The sequence below is a fragment of the Mchenga conophoros genome, linkage group LG16 (genome assembly GCF_057382185.1).
Source record: "Mchenga conophoros isolate Kocher_MC1m ecotype Shallow Benthic linkage group LG16, M_conophoros_male_GT1.1, whole genome shotgun sequence".
Lineage (NCBI taxonomy): Eukaryota > Metazoa > Chordata > Actinopteri > Cichliformes > Cichlidae > Mchenga > Mchenga conophoros.
Window position 1 is genome coordinate 18,377,450 of NC_140541.1, and position 16,733 is coordinate 18,394,182.

The following is a 16,733-nucleotide window of genomic DNA, read 5'->3' on the forward strand; positions in this document are numbered from 1 at the left end:
TGGATACATGTTTAGAGTTGTTACTATACTGTAGAATCTGGTGTCTGTTTGATGGACATCCTTTGACGGATAACAACTCAATCCACTAATGCCTAAAACCTTTGCAAACTATTGCATATATGCACACGTACTCAGTTGCTCGCGTTATCCGCTTGCTTTCATCACTTTCTCATTCAAGCGCTCTCTTTAAATTCCACCTAATAAGAAAATGTTGTCTTGGGGCCGTCTGGTCAGCTTGAACTAGGATGTCAGTGAGAACACAATGGGGCATAGCACTGACTTAACATCACGGTTAATAATTTACAGACCTGCTGCAAATGTTTCACAGCACATTTTTTTTCCCATGAGGAGATCACTTGTTTAAATTGTGGTGTGAATAACTGACTATATTCAAGCACAGCTCACAGAGTCCAATTACTAATCTCAGCAGATAAGCATTTCTGCTGTTATCTGGAGTTTTGAATTCAATTGAATGTGAGAACAGGGGCCACGCAAGTTGATGTCGGTCAGTGTAATAATAATGCATCTTTTTTTTTTTTTTTTTTTCTAAATGACATCAGAAACAGCAGTATGCGACATTACGTGATGGCAGAGCTTCAGTTCATCCTTTGTCATTTTTTTTTTTTTTTTTTTTTTAATAAATAGGACAGGGGGAATGAATGAGAGAGAGAGGGGGAGAGAAAGAAAGAAAACCAAAGGGGAGAAGAGACGGTGAGAAGGGGGGGGAAGAGAGACAAAAAAAAAAAAAACTCCTGGGTCACCTGTATGGAGAAAAAAAACAAACAAACAAACAAACAAAAACAAACAGAGGAGACAGCAAACAACAAAGAGCAACATAATAATAGAGAAAACAAAGCACCATCACAATAAACTAGCTAGTCATAGATATCAGTATTTACTAAGTAATAAACGATATTGTGCAGCACGCAAGATAGACAGCGCACAGTGTGCTTTGAGGCAGCAGCCAAGAAAGCTTTAGTCCGCGTCTGTGAATACCCATGTGTGCATACCTGTGTGGATCAGCATGCTTGCATTCCAAAGGTTTTTTAACCTCTTTCCTCTGGTGCCAGCTCCATTTACATTCCATGTGACAAACCTCAGCATGCCCTTAATTGTGCGTGTATGTTTAATGATGTATGCTGGGTGTTTCGTTTAGACAGGTGGAGAGAATATGGAAACATCCCTTGTTTGTAAATAGAAAGAGAAAAAGAAGTGTGGTGAGAGACTCCATAAGTCTGACTATGTGTGTGAATATTCACTAATATGAACAAGCGTGGCTTGCTTATGTGTCCTGCAAGTCTGTGCGTGCTGTGAGGCTGTTGTGAATGTGCTGCCGTTGAGCTGATGTGTTTGCGTGATCGTGTTGTGAAAATATGGAGAAATAGAGGGTGTTGTTTGTAGGTGAGTGGGGAAGTAGGTGACCACAGCAGTGAAAGACAAGAGAAAGAAAGAAACCACATGAACTGTGAGCGACAACAAAAAAAAGGAAACGAAACGGAAACATTCCAATTAAAGCAATGACGGAGGGTGACGGTGTTATATCTGCTATGACATCCTACTGATATTACTAGGTTAAACACATTTTAAAGGAGAAAGTGTGAATGAATAAGAAAAGAGTGTAGCGGGTTCTTATCTGGAGTGCAGTCAGTATAACCACGGTGTGGTGCCGGGGTCGCGGTACAGCTGTCCGTCCACGTAGAGCCGGTCCACAGCGATGACAGCACGGGAGCCTTTCTGGATAAAGCTACGTCGAACTGGGAACAGGACCTTGCGTCGTTCCAGGATCTCTTTGGGGAACTGGTCGTTCACGCTGAAGTCCGTTCCTTTCAGCTCTCTGCCGCGACTCTTCACCTGTTCCTTCTGTTTGAATTGACTGAATTTGGCCACAATAGGCCGTGGTCTCCCGGTCCGCAACCGCGCGCCCCCCAAGCGATGTACTCTATCGAAGTCGATGTTCTTTACGGTGTCCTCCGGCAGCTTCAGGTGGATTTTAATGAAGCTTTTCACCGTTGCCTCTGCGTCCTCTCCGGCAGTTTCTGGAATACCAGAAAACACAAGATTATCTCTCATGCTACGGGCTTGTAGATCGATAACGGACTCTTTTATTTTTTTATTTTCAATGTTTAGCTGGGTCACGTTATCGGTGAGAGATTTGACCGACTCCCGTAGCGTGGCATTTTCAGCGGCAAGCGTTTCCACCTGCCGCTGGCTGAATTCCAGGGATTCTCTCAGAGATTTAAATTCCCGGTGTAAGATCTCCACCAGGGACAGCCTCGCATCGAAACTGGACAATCGCTTGTCGATTGACTCCAGGATTTCTGCGATGTCTTTGCCGGCAGGCGATGTTGTACCGGGGGAGTCTGCCTGGCGACTTCTCTTCGATGACGGCGTCTCGATTTTGGCCGGGGAAGATGCACTCTGGGCCTTATGCATTACTAAATCTTGAAAACAGCGGTCGATGTAATCTTGGAGAGCGTCTAAACTCTCCCCGTTGTCCTCCAGGGTGTTAGAGATGATAAAACAGATGTTGTTAGTTATATGACAATTGATTAGTATATTTGGTAATACTGAAGCTTGGAAAACCTTTGTTAAACTCTATGCTACCATTTGCTTTTTCTCCGCCAAAATCTCCGGCGTCTGACGTCACCTACAACATCACTTCCGTCACTTACCTCTCACTTACCTCTCACTTCCGTCACCAATTCCTATTTACATTATTTTATTACTCTGTTCATGAAATCCAAACGAGTGTAAAATATATGCTGCTAATACTGCTATTCAGAGTTAAACAGGTTGGTCTTGTAACTGGACGGGTTTTTTTTATTTAGTAAAGGAATAGTTGCTGTGTTGCAGGGGATGTTTACAGCTTCCTGGAGTCTTGTCATCAAAGTGAGGCTGTTAAGGTTGCCAGGCAACACTATTACAGCTGGAGTGCTAAACTGTTTTAGAACGAATCACGTCTACATGTGTCTGCACATTATATACATTTTCAAAATAGATAATGATATAGCCTAAAGTGAAGAATCTTAGCTTTTATTTGAAAATATTTGTATCCAAATTGGAGGAAGGGTTTTTGGAATAAAGGCTTTTTAATATATAGCCATCTCTTGTTTAAGGCCTTAATACAAATGCAGGTGTTAAAAAAAATGAAAAATCTGCTTCATGGAAAGGTATCTTTCTTTGTTATGGCTTCATTAATTAAGCAGCAGACTTCATTCCAGTGTGGTATTTGAAAGGTAATGCTGTGAGCCTGCAAGACAAGCTGCACTCAAAGGAGCTCTTAATCTATGACGCAGGGTGAAAAACAAAACAAATCTGTCAAAGAGAGGAGGAACATTGAGTGGCCAAATCAAGAAGAATAAAAGAACATACTGGGTCAGCTTGGGGAGATTAAAAAAAGGCCTGGATAGCCATAGAAGAAAGGTGTCTTTGTATGGAGCAGAAAAGCTCCTTCATAACATCCATCCAAAGTGAAGAAGACTCTCCAGGTGGGAGGCCTATACTATACAAGTCTACAATACAGAGAAGCCTTGCAAAGGAACGTGCACAGGGTTCAACGCAAAGTTCAAATGAATAATCAGTCCCAGGCATCTAGTCAAACTAGCTCTGGAACAGTGTTCATTGTTCAATGCATTTTTCTTTTAAGTCATTGTGAGCTCATGAAATCAGGGTTCATAACAATGGCTCTAATCCCTCCAAATGCATTCTTTGTGTGCAGAACATTAAATTGAAGCTCAAAGTTTTCCACTTTAATTTTCTCTTGTGGTGCCATGTGCAGGGGTGTCTCCAGAATTTTTTCATAGAGGTGGCCATATGGGGACCACTAAAAATATTGGGGTGGCACCCCAACAACAGAATGTCCCGTTTTATTGTGCTGTTATCAAATATAGGTCACTCGAAAATTATGATTAAAAAAAGAGAGAAAGTAAAGAATTATATGCCCAATTAATGACCTGGGGATTAACTGGGCAAATTTGGGGGGGGGTGGCCAGTGATCCGCCAGGCCAACCCTAGGTGGCGCCCCTGGTCATGGAGCCAGAATTATGAAAACGGTCATACTCTCTGTCTCCACCTCAAACTGCAGATGGTCACTGACTCTACAGAGGCAAGTTATTTCCTCTTGTTTCAAGTCTTTGTGCTGAGATGTGACTTCCTTTCAGTTCACAGCCTGAATACGCAGACATGAAAAAAACATCCTTTTATCTCATTCCTGGAAAACCGACACATTTCTTACACTGATACATGATTGTTTTAACACAGTCCTTCACAACAGCACTTTTTAGACACACACAACTCTGTGTATCCCCTCCTGCTGTAACAACGCTGTATGAAAAGCAGGTGCAAAAACTGTTGCACAACTACATTCATATGTGAAGTATGATTCCAAAAGTGTACCTGAATGCTGCACTATTTGAATATACACACATATCTACAGTCCACCCCTTCTGGTCGGTCCAGTTTAAAATAAATACCTTTCAGTGGTGAGGGCTAGGAAAAAGGGAGACGCGTGCTTGTGTGTGTTTCCTTACAGCAGGGGTCGGCAACCTTTCTGATGATGTGTGCCATCTAAAATTTCCTCAGAAGTCAGTGTGCCATATGATTACATTAGCAATAAATTTAATAACGCTCTATATTAACAGTTACACACTATATAGAACCACTTTATAGAATTATATTTGTTTGCAGATGTTGGCTGCTATCAGCAAATATTTATCAGCTATTTTGAAACAAAAAAAGACACTTTTTATCCATAACAAGAACTCCATAACAGCAAATGAACTGTACAACAGAAAATGCAAATGCTATTCATGGTCTCCTCACAACAATGATAAGAAAATGTTCTGCAATGTTCTGAAGACAGTTAAACTTGTCAGGTAGTGATGTCCAACAGGTGAAAATGCAAGCTCCATGAACACGCACAGCTGTGGATTCCAGCTGGGTTTGTAGTTCTGCAAACTTTGACCCCCACAGAGTCAAGCTTTCCAGTTCAATCAGCTGCATTTCGATGTCGCATTAACTGGCATCAACTCAGCCAGTTAATGCGAGACAAATCCAGCTGCTCATTTAAGCTTTCTGGTTTGAAAAGAAAACATTGGTCCATATGACAAGGCTCAATGGCCCGAGAATAGGGATTGGGCTCAGGCGCAGAACCAAAACCGGAAGCTGAACGACTTTTAACAGAGTTTTATTTTACAGGAGTCTTGAACAGAGAGGACTGAACAAAAGCTAAATGTAACAGTGAGCAATGACAAGGCTTTGTGAGAAGGGCCTGAGCACAAGCTGAATCTGGTCACAGGAATAGCAGGGGCAGGAACAGGGCAGTTAAAGCTATGCAAACAGGAACACTGAAATAAAAGAGATAATAATCAGAGTTGTCCGTGGAGTAGTGAAGGCATCCAAGATTTCAAAGTTGAGAGGTCTTACATGGTTGCAGGTGGAGATTAGCTGGAGGAGGTGAACTGGATTGGGTGAGTACAGAGTGCGATGTGGGTGCCCAGGGAGGCAGGCAGGTATGGATGGTGGTGGCCAATTACAAGTTGAATCTGGTAGTTGGTGTTGTTAGCTGAGATACCGTCATTAAGAAGCGGCACAACTAATGTGTCTATGCAAGCTAATTTACGATGTGCACCGCTGGCCCGGCCATTTATTTTTTAATGCACCTTCTCAGATTTATTTCACTGCGGGTCGTGCACAGGGCTGAACTGGGACAAAAAAATCGGCCCGGGCATTTTGACTAGAGACCGGCCCACCAGGTATTAAAGCCATAAAGCCTTTGAATGAAAACAAACGCTGTTGTACAGTGATGTACACTGTCTTGTTGGTATATGTATGATTTCTATACATTTTACCTCAGATAAAAACTTTGGTTGTAAGATTCAGATAATTATTTAATAAAAGCCAGACATTTTAAATGAGAATAAGAAAGTATTTCTTTGTGCCCCTCTTTCCCTGTTAATGCTCTACCTGGCCCCCTGGCAAAACATTGCTAGACCCGCCCCTGCACAGTTACCAGCTGTCAGCTGCATAAAAAAAGGATCCTGGTGTTATTTGTCTCTCAGAAACAGTTCATAACTTCCCTTCAACTCATTCATGTCACCTAAAAGGTAAACCTGTTTCTCCATCACCTGTTCAGCTCTGATGATTCAGTAAGGACATCTCCTGGTTTCATCTTCATGTTTCCCTCTCACCAGGATATCCAAACCGACATCATGACCAGCAGCTTTTATGGCTGTGGCTCCAACAAACATCAGCTGATACTAGAAAGTAATATCAAATAAATTCTAACAACAGCTGATCAAGCTTAAACGTGCTGCTGTTGTTTAGGGCGGCATCTGCTGGTTTCCTCTTTCTGGCGCCAAGTGGTTGATAAACAAACAAGAGAGAAAAGCCGATCAGCTGATCATTGATCAGTTTCATGATTGAAGTAGCAGCAGGAGAGAGAGGGTGAGAATGAGAGAAGAAGAGGCAGCTGACAGCGTAAAGACACAGAATAGCAGCTTTGTGTCTTTTTCCATTGTAGCTGAAGTACAGAACAAACTGTGTTTCTTTTCAGCTCAATACGAAACGCGTAATATTTTCTCTGAATACGAGACGATTCCATTTTTTACGGGACGGTTGACAACTCTACTAACTAACCTTGTAAATAAAATAAAGCTCACTATCAGTAACATCATAGCACCCACCCAGCTGTATAGAAACTCCGTCATGCTAGCTAGTTATTGTAACTGACTGTAAAAAGTCAGCACAACAAAAATAAACTCCACCTAAACTTGGTTTATATCTGACCCAGACAGACTGCAGGTCATAACTTCTTACGTGAAGTTCAATTCACCTGACACTCGGACCGGCAGCCGCCTCGGGTCTCTCCTCCTCCTGCCTCCCCTTTCACTCATCCACCTGCTGGCCTCTGTGGGAGCTCCGCCACAGCAACCACCAAACAACTGAGTTATTTTTACACATCGGCCAGCATCTGGACAATCCACCACCATTCATTGTTTATCCTGTTACAAAAAAAAAAAAATTAAAATCAGCCCATAAAAACGAAAAATCACCATCGACCCACCGAGCAAATGCCCGGTATGCCCGATGGCCAGTCCAGCTATGGCCATCGGGCCGTGCCATCAGTTAAGCCTTCATGTGCCAGCTGTGGCACACATCCATTAACTGGGTTATCCATCAAGGATCCAGTTTAGGTCTTTTTTAAAATTTTTATTGCATATTTTACCCCTCTCTTTGAGAAATACAAAATTTAGTATTACTGTTATGCAGATGATACCAATTTATATATTATTGCTACACTTAAAAGTGAACAGCTTTATATATTGTACTGTTCTATCACATTATAAAGAACCTATGACTGTTTTAATGATCTGAACTCGTGGAAAAATAAAATAACAAAACTGTTTCAGTTGTTTTATGAAGTCTGCCCAAGCCCCACAAACATCCTCACAGAGTTCTTTATCTGGAAATATCCAAACTATTAAAAATCTTGGTGTTTTTATGGATAGTTAATTTACTTTTAACTATCAAATCAGAAATGTTGTCAAGGCTTTTACCAACTGAAAACCATTGTTAAATTAAAAACACCTTTATCGCCTGACTACTGCAGTTCCCTGTATACAGGATTACATTGCATCTTGTTTGTAGATTGTTCAAAATGCACCTCGTTCCTTTCTTAACTGGTACAAAGAAAAGACAGCACATCACTGCTGTTTTACCTCAGCTACACTTGCTGCCTAAAAATGTTTTAAGAAGTTGAGCTATTCAGAGATGGACTTGCTGGTATTCTGGATCATAGGCCTGTTGTATAACCCAAGTGCAACTCCTGGGCACAAGCTAATTGCTGGACATTGTCATTCAGGATTTTCTGGTAGAGGGCAGAATTCATGGCTCCATCAATTACAGCAAGTCATCCTGAACGAGCAAAGCAGCCCCTGACTATCATACTGCCACCACCATGTTTGACTGTTGGGGGGGATCTTGTCAGTTTCCAAAATGTTTTCCCAAAAGTCTTTGATCATCAAGATGATTTTTGGCAACTGTGAGAGGAGCCTTTATGCTCTTTTTGGTCAGCGGTGGTTTTAACCATAGATCACTCCCAATGCCATTTTACCCAGGCTTTTTCTTATTGTTGAATCATGAACTCTGACAGTAATTGAGACATGTGAGGCCTGCGGTTCTTAAATTGTTATTCTGAGCTTTTTGTGACCTCCTAGACAAGTCACCAATGTGGTCTTGTAGTAATTTTGGTAGACCAGTCACTCCTGAGAGGGTTCACCACTGTTCCAAGTTTTCTCCATTTGTTGATAACAGGTCTCACACCATGATTCACTGCAGTCCAAAAACTTAAATAGCTTTGTGACCCTTTCCAGACAGATAGGTGTCAGGGACTTGTTTCTGAGCTGTTTCTTTATGTTCTTATGTGCATTGCTTTTTGACATCTTTTAACCTACTTCACTTTGTCAAACAGGTTCTGTTTAAGGGATGATTGATTCAGCAGGTCTGGCAGCAATGAGGCTTGCATGAGATCAGTGAAATGGAAGACTGCTTTCCAAAAAAAAAAGTCATCAATCACACTTAAATCATGTTTTAACAAAGGTTGGGTGAATTGCTTTCTCATATATGCTGGGTAGGTTTGAATAGCTTCTTTCCCTTAATAAATTAAATTATCATTTAAAACTGCTTTTGTATTTATCTTTCTTTGTCTAATATCAAAATTAGTTTGATGATCTGAAACATGTGTGACAAATAACTACGTAAATAACGAATTAACTTTAAAAAAAACCTAGGAATCAGGAAAGGGGCAAATAGTTTTTCACAGCACTGTGTATAAATAAACGAACTTGACTATTTTTTTTAAATACTTCAGGGTGATGATGTTCTCCTTCTGCACCAAAGTAGAATTTTAAACACGGAATGGTTGCTTTAAATGTATATTTTATTATAGTTACGTTACCTTAAACCAAGAGCTATCTGTTACACAGATGTGAAAAACATGTATCGACCCTTAAGTTAAGTCTTCTGTTCGAGAAATAAACAGGTTGTGTGGGGCTGCATTAGAAAACACGTGACTTTCTGGGTGTTTCTGAACACTCGTGTCACATGATCGTGCCAGTGTTTTTGTTAAGTGTTGAAGGCGAGTGCAGTTAACCGCAGAGCTAGCAGGTAAAGAAGCAAGTTGGAATTACGTAGCCAGAAGCCGTTGAGGGTTTTGTTTTCAAGAGAAGCGCTTTGTCATTGCTCCAGATAAGCTCGCGAGACTTTCGTCTGTTTTCTTGCCGTTGTTGTGACGCTAACATTAGCCGAGCTAGCCCAGCGACTGCTAACATTAGCTAACTCCCTGCGCCCTGTTTGTTGTTGTGCTTCTGTGATTTCGCGCAGACAAGTGCTGAACCATCCCGAGGGAAACAACAGAAACATGGTGCAAATCTGTCGTGTCCAGTCATGGTTTGTGGGAGTAACGCCACTCCTCATTTTCGGTGAGTATTTTGTTTCGGTTTAGTTCACATTAGCAACAAGATTACAAAATCCGAAGATCTGAAATTAGCAGGACTCCAACGTTTACACCAACGCTGCTAACGCTACACGCTAATGGTTTAAAACTTATTGGTTTAACTAAATAATTAAAGTGTTGCTGTGGTAAAATCAGCGTTTTAAACACTTAAACGAACTCGAGTGCCGCCTTATGCTGCGAAAATAGATGACAACGAATGTGCTGAAGCGTCGTTTGGGTGTTTTCTTCCTTATTACCTGTTCTTTGTCTAGTACCAAGGAAATCTAGGGCACATACATACAGCATTTGTGCCTAAAAAGAAGCTTACACCAAATTAGGTGTAAAGATGAATGATTATGGTTATGGGTGATCAGTTATTGTATGTAAGGGGGTGTTTAGATTTACTATGAGGCTTCACGTTCTGGTTTTACAATGTTGTCAGTTTTTGAGGTTTTCTTTAGTGGCGATTTTTAAGTTTATATATGTATGTGTGTGTGTGTGTGTGTGTGTGTGTGTGTGTGTGTGTGTGCTAGTAATTACATACACATAAAATTTAAAATGGGTTAGGACACATAAAACGGTCCAGTGCTTAAGTTCTTTTTGAGTTGAATATTTGCTGAATTTGCTGTAGTCCCCCCCTTGAGGGAGCAGATGAAAGTACCTTCGTCAAGTACTCCATGCCGGCCAAACCAGGAGGTTGGAATTTCCAACTTCGTACTTGTATACAGCGCATTTGAACCCAAACCAGTTGTTTAAGGATGTTCTTGATAGTCATGGTTTACAGTAAATGCAAATAACCTTTCCAAGCTTGGCAGATGAATGAGGAAAAAGCACTGAAAAGGCAAATGATGCACACTGAAGTTAAAATAAAGCCATACACCATAAACAGAAGACACTCTTAAAGTCTCAAAACTTTAATTTATGATAGTTCTTTTTTAAAATCACACGTACTAGTTTAATATTATACTTTAAAAGCCGAATCAACCACTGCATTCATATTGTTTCAGAGTTTTGCCTGTTGGTTGGATAGAACAAGAAAATTAATATTCAACATAATCCACACATTAATTTGAGAAGAAAATAACTGAGCTCAAGCCCTTTTTACTTCCCACTCAACTCCTTTTTAATTTTCTGTCTCAGATTTGAAGTTGCTAGAATAATCTTTTGATGTGGGAGGCTACTCTTTTCCTTTTATTATCAGCTCATTGATGGGTCAAATTTCTACCTTTTCATTTGTAAACCATCTGATTCGGTGAGTAATTGGGGAAAACAAAGTAGTCCTAAACATGTAGCCATGTGTTCACACATAGAGGCTTTTTGGAACACTTAGGCTATATGGAACACTTAAAAACAAAAAAGTTGTATTCGATGGCACCAAAATTGATTCAAGTAATGGCACAAGGTGAAAATTGACTGTGGGCCCTTTTTATTTACTGCATACTATTAATATCAATGTTTATCTCATATTTATTTTTATTTTTGGACATTTTGAAGCTTTGTAGTCTTTGACTTGTAAACGATTGTGTTTTGCAGTGACTGTCCTGCACCAGGGCTTTGCTACTGTTGCCCCGCCCACTCCCGCACCACACAAAGAACCCGGAAGACCTGAAAGAGGACACTACAACGTCACGAATAACGGCACCATCTGTTTAATGGCATACATGGGCCTCCAGCTCAACATTTCATACAACTCCACCTCCCAGAAAAAGGTGCCGCAATAAAACCCGCACGTAACTGATAGGCGAATGCCGCAGGTTAAAAGTATTTGGACAAATAACATTTCATGATTTTCTTTACAGGTTGTCCAGGATGTGATGAACTTACAACCCAATTTGACAAAGCACTCTGGATCATGTGATTCTGAGATCGCGTCCCTGCAGCTCACAGTGGATGCTGTTAAAACCAACCTCATTTTTGTCTTCACAATGGTGAGTTTCTGTTTTCATCATGTACTTCCTAAAGAAGCCACTAGATGGCAGCTGGAGCTTGAAGTTAACCTGCTCTAATGCAGTGGCGCTCACTTGGCTGTGCTTTTGTTTTTTCCACTAGAACTCCACATCCAACAAGTACCACTTAAGTGAAGTGAACGTGTCAGCGGCCTGGCCGGACATGAAAGGTGAGGCTCCTCGACTTCCTGGATAGGTTGTATCCAGGTAGTCTGTATCTGATTAATGAACATGTGTGCAACCTATTTTGTGACCTACTCTTCAGTGTAGTCCACACACACACACACACACACACGCACATGTATATGTATAAACTAGGTGTGAGTGGTCATGTGTTGCTCAGGTCCTTGTCTAATCAGTAATATTGTGATGGGATCTGAAGCCGACTAAAACACATTGAAAATGCATTTGCATTGATGTCAGACCAAGCCGCATCATGGTGTAAAGGTGCTTCCAAAATGGACACAGCGTTCATTGCACTTGCTCATTGGTTCGAGGGAAGTGCAGTGGACATAGCAATATAGGCGGGGTTTAAATGGTTCAAATGTCAGTGTGTATTCTGTACCTCTTTTCATCAATACATCAAGGATTTTCTTAGATCTGAGTTATTTGCAGCAAAGCACAACAAAGCATTGCTGTTTTCTTGTATTGCTCACCTACACCAAGCTGCTCAAGTTTTAAAATACACACTGAGTGTGTGTGCTTGGATGGGAATCCATTTCTATGAAAGAGGTTTCTTTCTGTAGCATCACCTTGGATGCATGTGAACTAATTCAGTGAATTCAGACACAGATAACAACTTTTTCCTTGTCTCCCAGATACCGGCTGGACACCTTGTTTCTTTTGGTGACGTAGGCAGTTGTCACAGCGGTCAGAGTTCACGTTTGTTTGGTGTTTGTTCAGATTAAACAAATTAGCCGGATTTCTTTGCTCCTGAGCTGCACACCGCACATTTCCCAGTGCAACAACGGAGCACAATTGTGTTTCAATAGCCATTTATAAATATTGTTTTTCACAAGCGCACTGCGTGCTGACAGATGTAATGATATTGGTCATGCAGTTGACAGTAGAATTGTTTTTGATCATCAATCGGTACCACTTGAAGTCTGTCACACTTCAAGTGGATTCAATTGGATTCATTTGTAGTTTAGTTCAGTTTTATTGTAATAGCACCAAATTACAACAGTGGTCACCTCAGTCACCTGCACTGTCAAGGTGCTTTATACTGCAAGATGAAGACCCTACAGTATTCAGGAAGAAACCCCAACAATCAGATGAATCCTTATGAGCAAGCACTTGGCGACAGTGGGAATTAAAAAATGCCTTGTTTCAGACAGATGATGAATTGAAGGGAAGCGCCAAGACATAGTATAAAATAACTAAGAATGATTTTGAAATGTGAGTCACAGAAAGCTACTTTAGCAGAGTCCACAAAAAAAAAATGGAGCTGTAAACTGGCTCTCTTCAGTGAATTTAAAGCAGCTTTCATCGCTCAGATTAGCGAGAATGTTGTTCTGCTGTGGTGTCTCTTAATTCATTGTTTACTGAGGTCACATACATTACAACAGACTACAGGTTGTAGTTTTGTAGTAATTATGGTGAAGTTGGAAAAAAGCAGTATGCAAAATTAAGTCCTTATCTTTGTGTTAAAGTCACAGTGAAACTGAAACTGTAGTGTTTCCGTGCACTGACACATTTGCAGGTCATGCAGAAAATGCAGGCAGGTTTAAGCATTGTGGGCTTACCTCAAACTGTAAGACACACTTTATTGATTTAAATTTCATTTACCAGAAGATAACCGATCAACAAACACACCGAATCTGAACTTTATTAACATGTAGTTCATTTAAATTTCTCTCTCATAATCATTTTTTTCCCTTCTTATATGAATCCGTTTTCGCACTTGATACACTTCTCATGTCCATTCTGTTTTCTGCTTTAGAGCATATTTCAGGCCATAACAGCAGTCTGGACTACCTGCGGGGAACCGTGGGGTACTCGTACTACTGCCGTGACGAGCAAACTCTAAACGTGGTCCAGAATTTGTCCATCAACACCTTCCAGTTGCAGGTGCAGCCTTTCGCCGTTAAAGGAGATCAGTTTGGAGCAGGTAAACACTTCCGCCTAGTAGAGTGTGATCAAAACACATCATCTCCTCCTTGTCCTTTCTCACGTGTCCTTTTCTGTCTATCAGCTGAGGAATGCCAGCTGGATGAAGATGACATGTTGATCCCCATTGTAGTCGGAGCAGCTTTAGCGGGGCTCGTTGCCATCGTGCTCTTGGCCTACCTCATTGGGAGGAAGAGGAGCCATGCTGGCTACCAGAGCATCTGAGGTCACTCCTTACTCACATGTTGTCAGAGGCCTGAACGCGGCCCTACCCTACCTGAAAATTAACCACTGTCTTTCGAGACTTGAAGCTCGCCCCTCTTCCCCTCCATGTTTCTCTCCCTGCCTCTGTGTGTCTGTGCTGTTCTTTGCCCTCATAAGTAACACTAATTATTATCACCTTGTTGAGGTTCATATGTGCTTTCTGAACTGACCCGCTCTTTCTTAAAAAAGGGAATTATTTAGAAGATTGTAATGAAATGAGGCCAACTTCTCACTGGTACTATGTAAAGGAGGGGATGCATGTTTGCAGAGGATCAATTATAGTCCTCGAGTTGCTATTTATGATTTCTATGAAAGGAATTTTGAGGGATTTGGGGATTTAGAAACTGGTGTTTGTCTGTTATGGAATGACCATTTTTATTGGTCCAGCATAAAATGAGGTTTGCTGTTACAAAGGGAATATTTCTGCCAGTTATACTTAAACTACGTCCGACAGTTGAGAACTGAACTGATTATTTACCTGCAAGCTGTATGCACGTTTGAAAGAACATATTTAGAAACACAATAACCTAATCCTAAAAAGGATGTGTGAGGAGTCCTCTTGTAGCTCTAAGATGCATTTTAGAATTAACTTTCTTTTTTTAAGCAGGGTTAGTGTTTCAAAGCTTTTCACTCCCTCTTTCGGACACACAGCATGTTTTCTGTTGTGAGTCAGTTTTAGTTTCATTCAGCTTGTGGAAATGGACAGACTGGCCAGACTCGTACTCCCACTGTAAACTACCTGTGTATTATTTTTACATTGGATGAGTTGGTCACTTCATGTGTTGCAGCCGTTAAGGCACAGGTAGCCTTTGCAGTATTTTCCTGAATGGCAACTGTCACCACTCACAATACCGCGACATAAGCGCTGATATTGAAAGAGAAAACGTCAAAACCGAAAGCAAGGATTTTCCTGAAAGTTTTTTGCACGAGGTCACCACTTTTAAATCTCGTCGCAATGTGCAACGACAACAAAATGGCGGCAGGGGCCAATGGTTGTGATATCGTTTCCGGCACGCACCGCTGTTCAAAAGGGGGAGCATTAAAACACTGACCTTTGTTACCTTCAGTACCTTCTCCTCTTGCTTCCGTTCTTAATCAACATGCAGTCTTTGGCTATAGCTTTGCACTGACCAGCCACAGCATCAAAACCACTGGCAGCTGAAGTGAACCGTGATGTTTATTTAATTTCAGTGCAGTATTCTGCTGGGAAGGGTTGGGCACTACAAGTCACGTGGAAGTCTCTGTAGCTTGAGTTAAAGGCAACTGGATTTCTTTTGCAGTGACTTTGAAGCTTCTTCATTTCTAAAAGCTGGTGGAGAGTCATAGTTGACTTCTGATCAAGTACTAAAAAAGGAACCCTTAGAGCTAAAAAAGAAAATCCAGCTGCCTTCAACTGAAGTCAAGACAGTTTGTGTCGATGTTACTTTAATCTGCAGCATAAACCTTACTGGAAATTCAGCACAAACCAGGATAGCATCTGCATCTCCCTGCAGAACAATTCACCAGACTACACTCTAGAAACATTTCACGAATGGCTTGAGGAACATGACAAAGTGCCAAAGGTGTTGACCTGGCCCTCAAGCTCCCCAAAGCCCAAACAGATGTGCCAGAAATGCACATCTGTTACCATGTCAGTGTCCCAGCAGTCAATAGTAAATGATCTGATACTTATATAGTTCTTTGCTACTGAATTTGAGCTCTCAAAGTGCTTCCTACTACAAACCTCATTCAGCCATTCACACACATTCATAGGAGTGCTTTTTTTTCTATGACAAAGCACTTTTTAATCTAACCTAACACACACTCCCAGTCTGAGAAACTCAGGGTTCAGCATCTGGCCTGAGGATTGCCCAGAGATTGAATCAGCGATCTCCCGCTTAACAGATGACCTACTCAGCGTCAGTGCCACTGACTCTATTTTGGTGGCGCAAGGGGGACGTGCCATGTTAGATATCTGGTTTTAAAGTTGTGGCTGACTAGTGTATATTTACTGTGTAGATAAAGAAACAGTTGACACAAAAGCAACAAAAAAAGTTTATTTCCCACAAGGCTGATAGTCACTCCTATGAATTCTGTCGTTACAACACAACCAAAACAGGATCTAACAGCATTGTTGGTTTAAATGAAGCCCAAAGCCTAAACATCTCTGTAGGAACTTAACAAAATTCCTACAGAGATGGTTTTGTTTTGCTTGGGATGTTGGTTCCTGAAAGAAAAGCAGTTTAACTGCAGTCCTGAGAAACAGCCCCGTGTCATTATTAAAAAGGCCAAAGTGCTCTGGTCAGTGTTCATCAGTGCCTTCCCAGCTGTAACATGGATGGGATTCAAGTAATGCTAATATCACACAGGAACTCGCTCACTCACCCACACTGTGCTGCCATAACTGAGACATGTTTGTGTCTCCCGTAGCCTTCGTGTACTGTTACTACCATAAATATGCATTGTTCGATATAGTAGGAAAAAGCACAGATAATTTGTGTTTTTGTGTTTGTTTTTTTTCTCCCTCCCTCATGTTAATACTCATGTAGTTATTTAATAAAGTTTTATTAGATTCGTCTGAACATTTTTTTTTTTAAGGAGAGGTCAATAAAAGTGATGAATGAGGCCATCTGACTCTTTGTTTTGCCTTCATGCTGTTTGTTAGCAGACAAACCTGTTCCCTGTTGGGTTTTTATTTGTTTGGGCTCCTTAGAAGCGGATGTTCATTATTTGACAAGGAAGGTATTGAATACCATCAAAGACTAAATTCCAATATCATTTTTTTAGAGAATACAAACATATTCACTGTGTTTTAACCACAGTTTTGACATTTGAATAAAGTTAAAAGAACAAAGCAAATAGCCAAGTTCATACCTGCGAGTAAAGAGTGGGAGGTTAAGGGAAGTTAAATGAACATGGTGTTTGACTGTCAAAGCAGTCCC

General features: G+C 41.0%; 1 protein-coding gene across 1 annotated transcript; it reads left to right on the forward strand.

Moving 5' to 3' along the window:
- The first annotated feature begins 9,029 nt into the window (after positions 1 to 9,029).
- lamp1b (lysosomal associated membrane protein 1b) lies at positions 9,030 to 16,416 on the forward strand. The gene is made up of 7 exons (XM_085249486.1): positions 9,030 to 9,165; positions 9,382 to 9,479; positions 11,027 to 11,202; positions 11,293 to 11,421; positions 11,543 to 11,609; positions 13,382 to 13,549; positions 13,634 to 16,416. Exons 2-7 carry the CDS (start codon positions 9,419 to 9,421, stop codon positions 13,771 to 13,773), a joined length of 741 nt encoding a protein of 246 aa, XP_085105612.1. The 5' UTR covers positions 9,030 to 9,165; positions 9,382 to 9,418; the 3' UTR covers positions 13,774 to 16,416.
- The last annotated feature ends 317 nt before the right edge of the window (positions 16,417 to 16,733 follow it).

Coding starts and splice junctions, on each gene's coding strand:
- lamp1b (XM_085249486.1), top strand. CDS start 9,419: ATGGTGCAAATCTGTCGTGTCCAGTCATGGTTTGTGGGAGTAACGCCA. Junction 9,480..11,026: donor AACGCCACTCCTCATTTTCG/GTGAGTATTTTG, acceptor TGTGTTTTGCAG/TGACTGTCCTGCACCAGGGC. Junction 11,203..11,292: donor ACTCCACCTCCCAGAAAAAG/GTGCCGCAATAA, acceptor TTTTCTTTACAG/GTTGTCCAGGATGTGATGAA.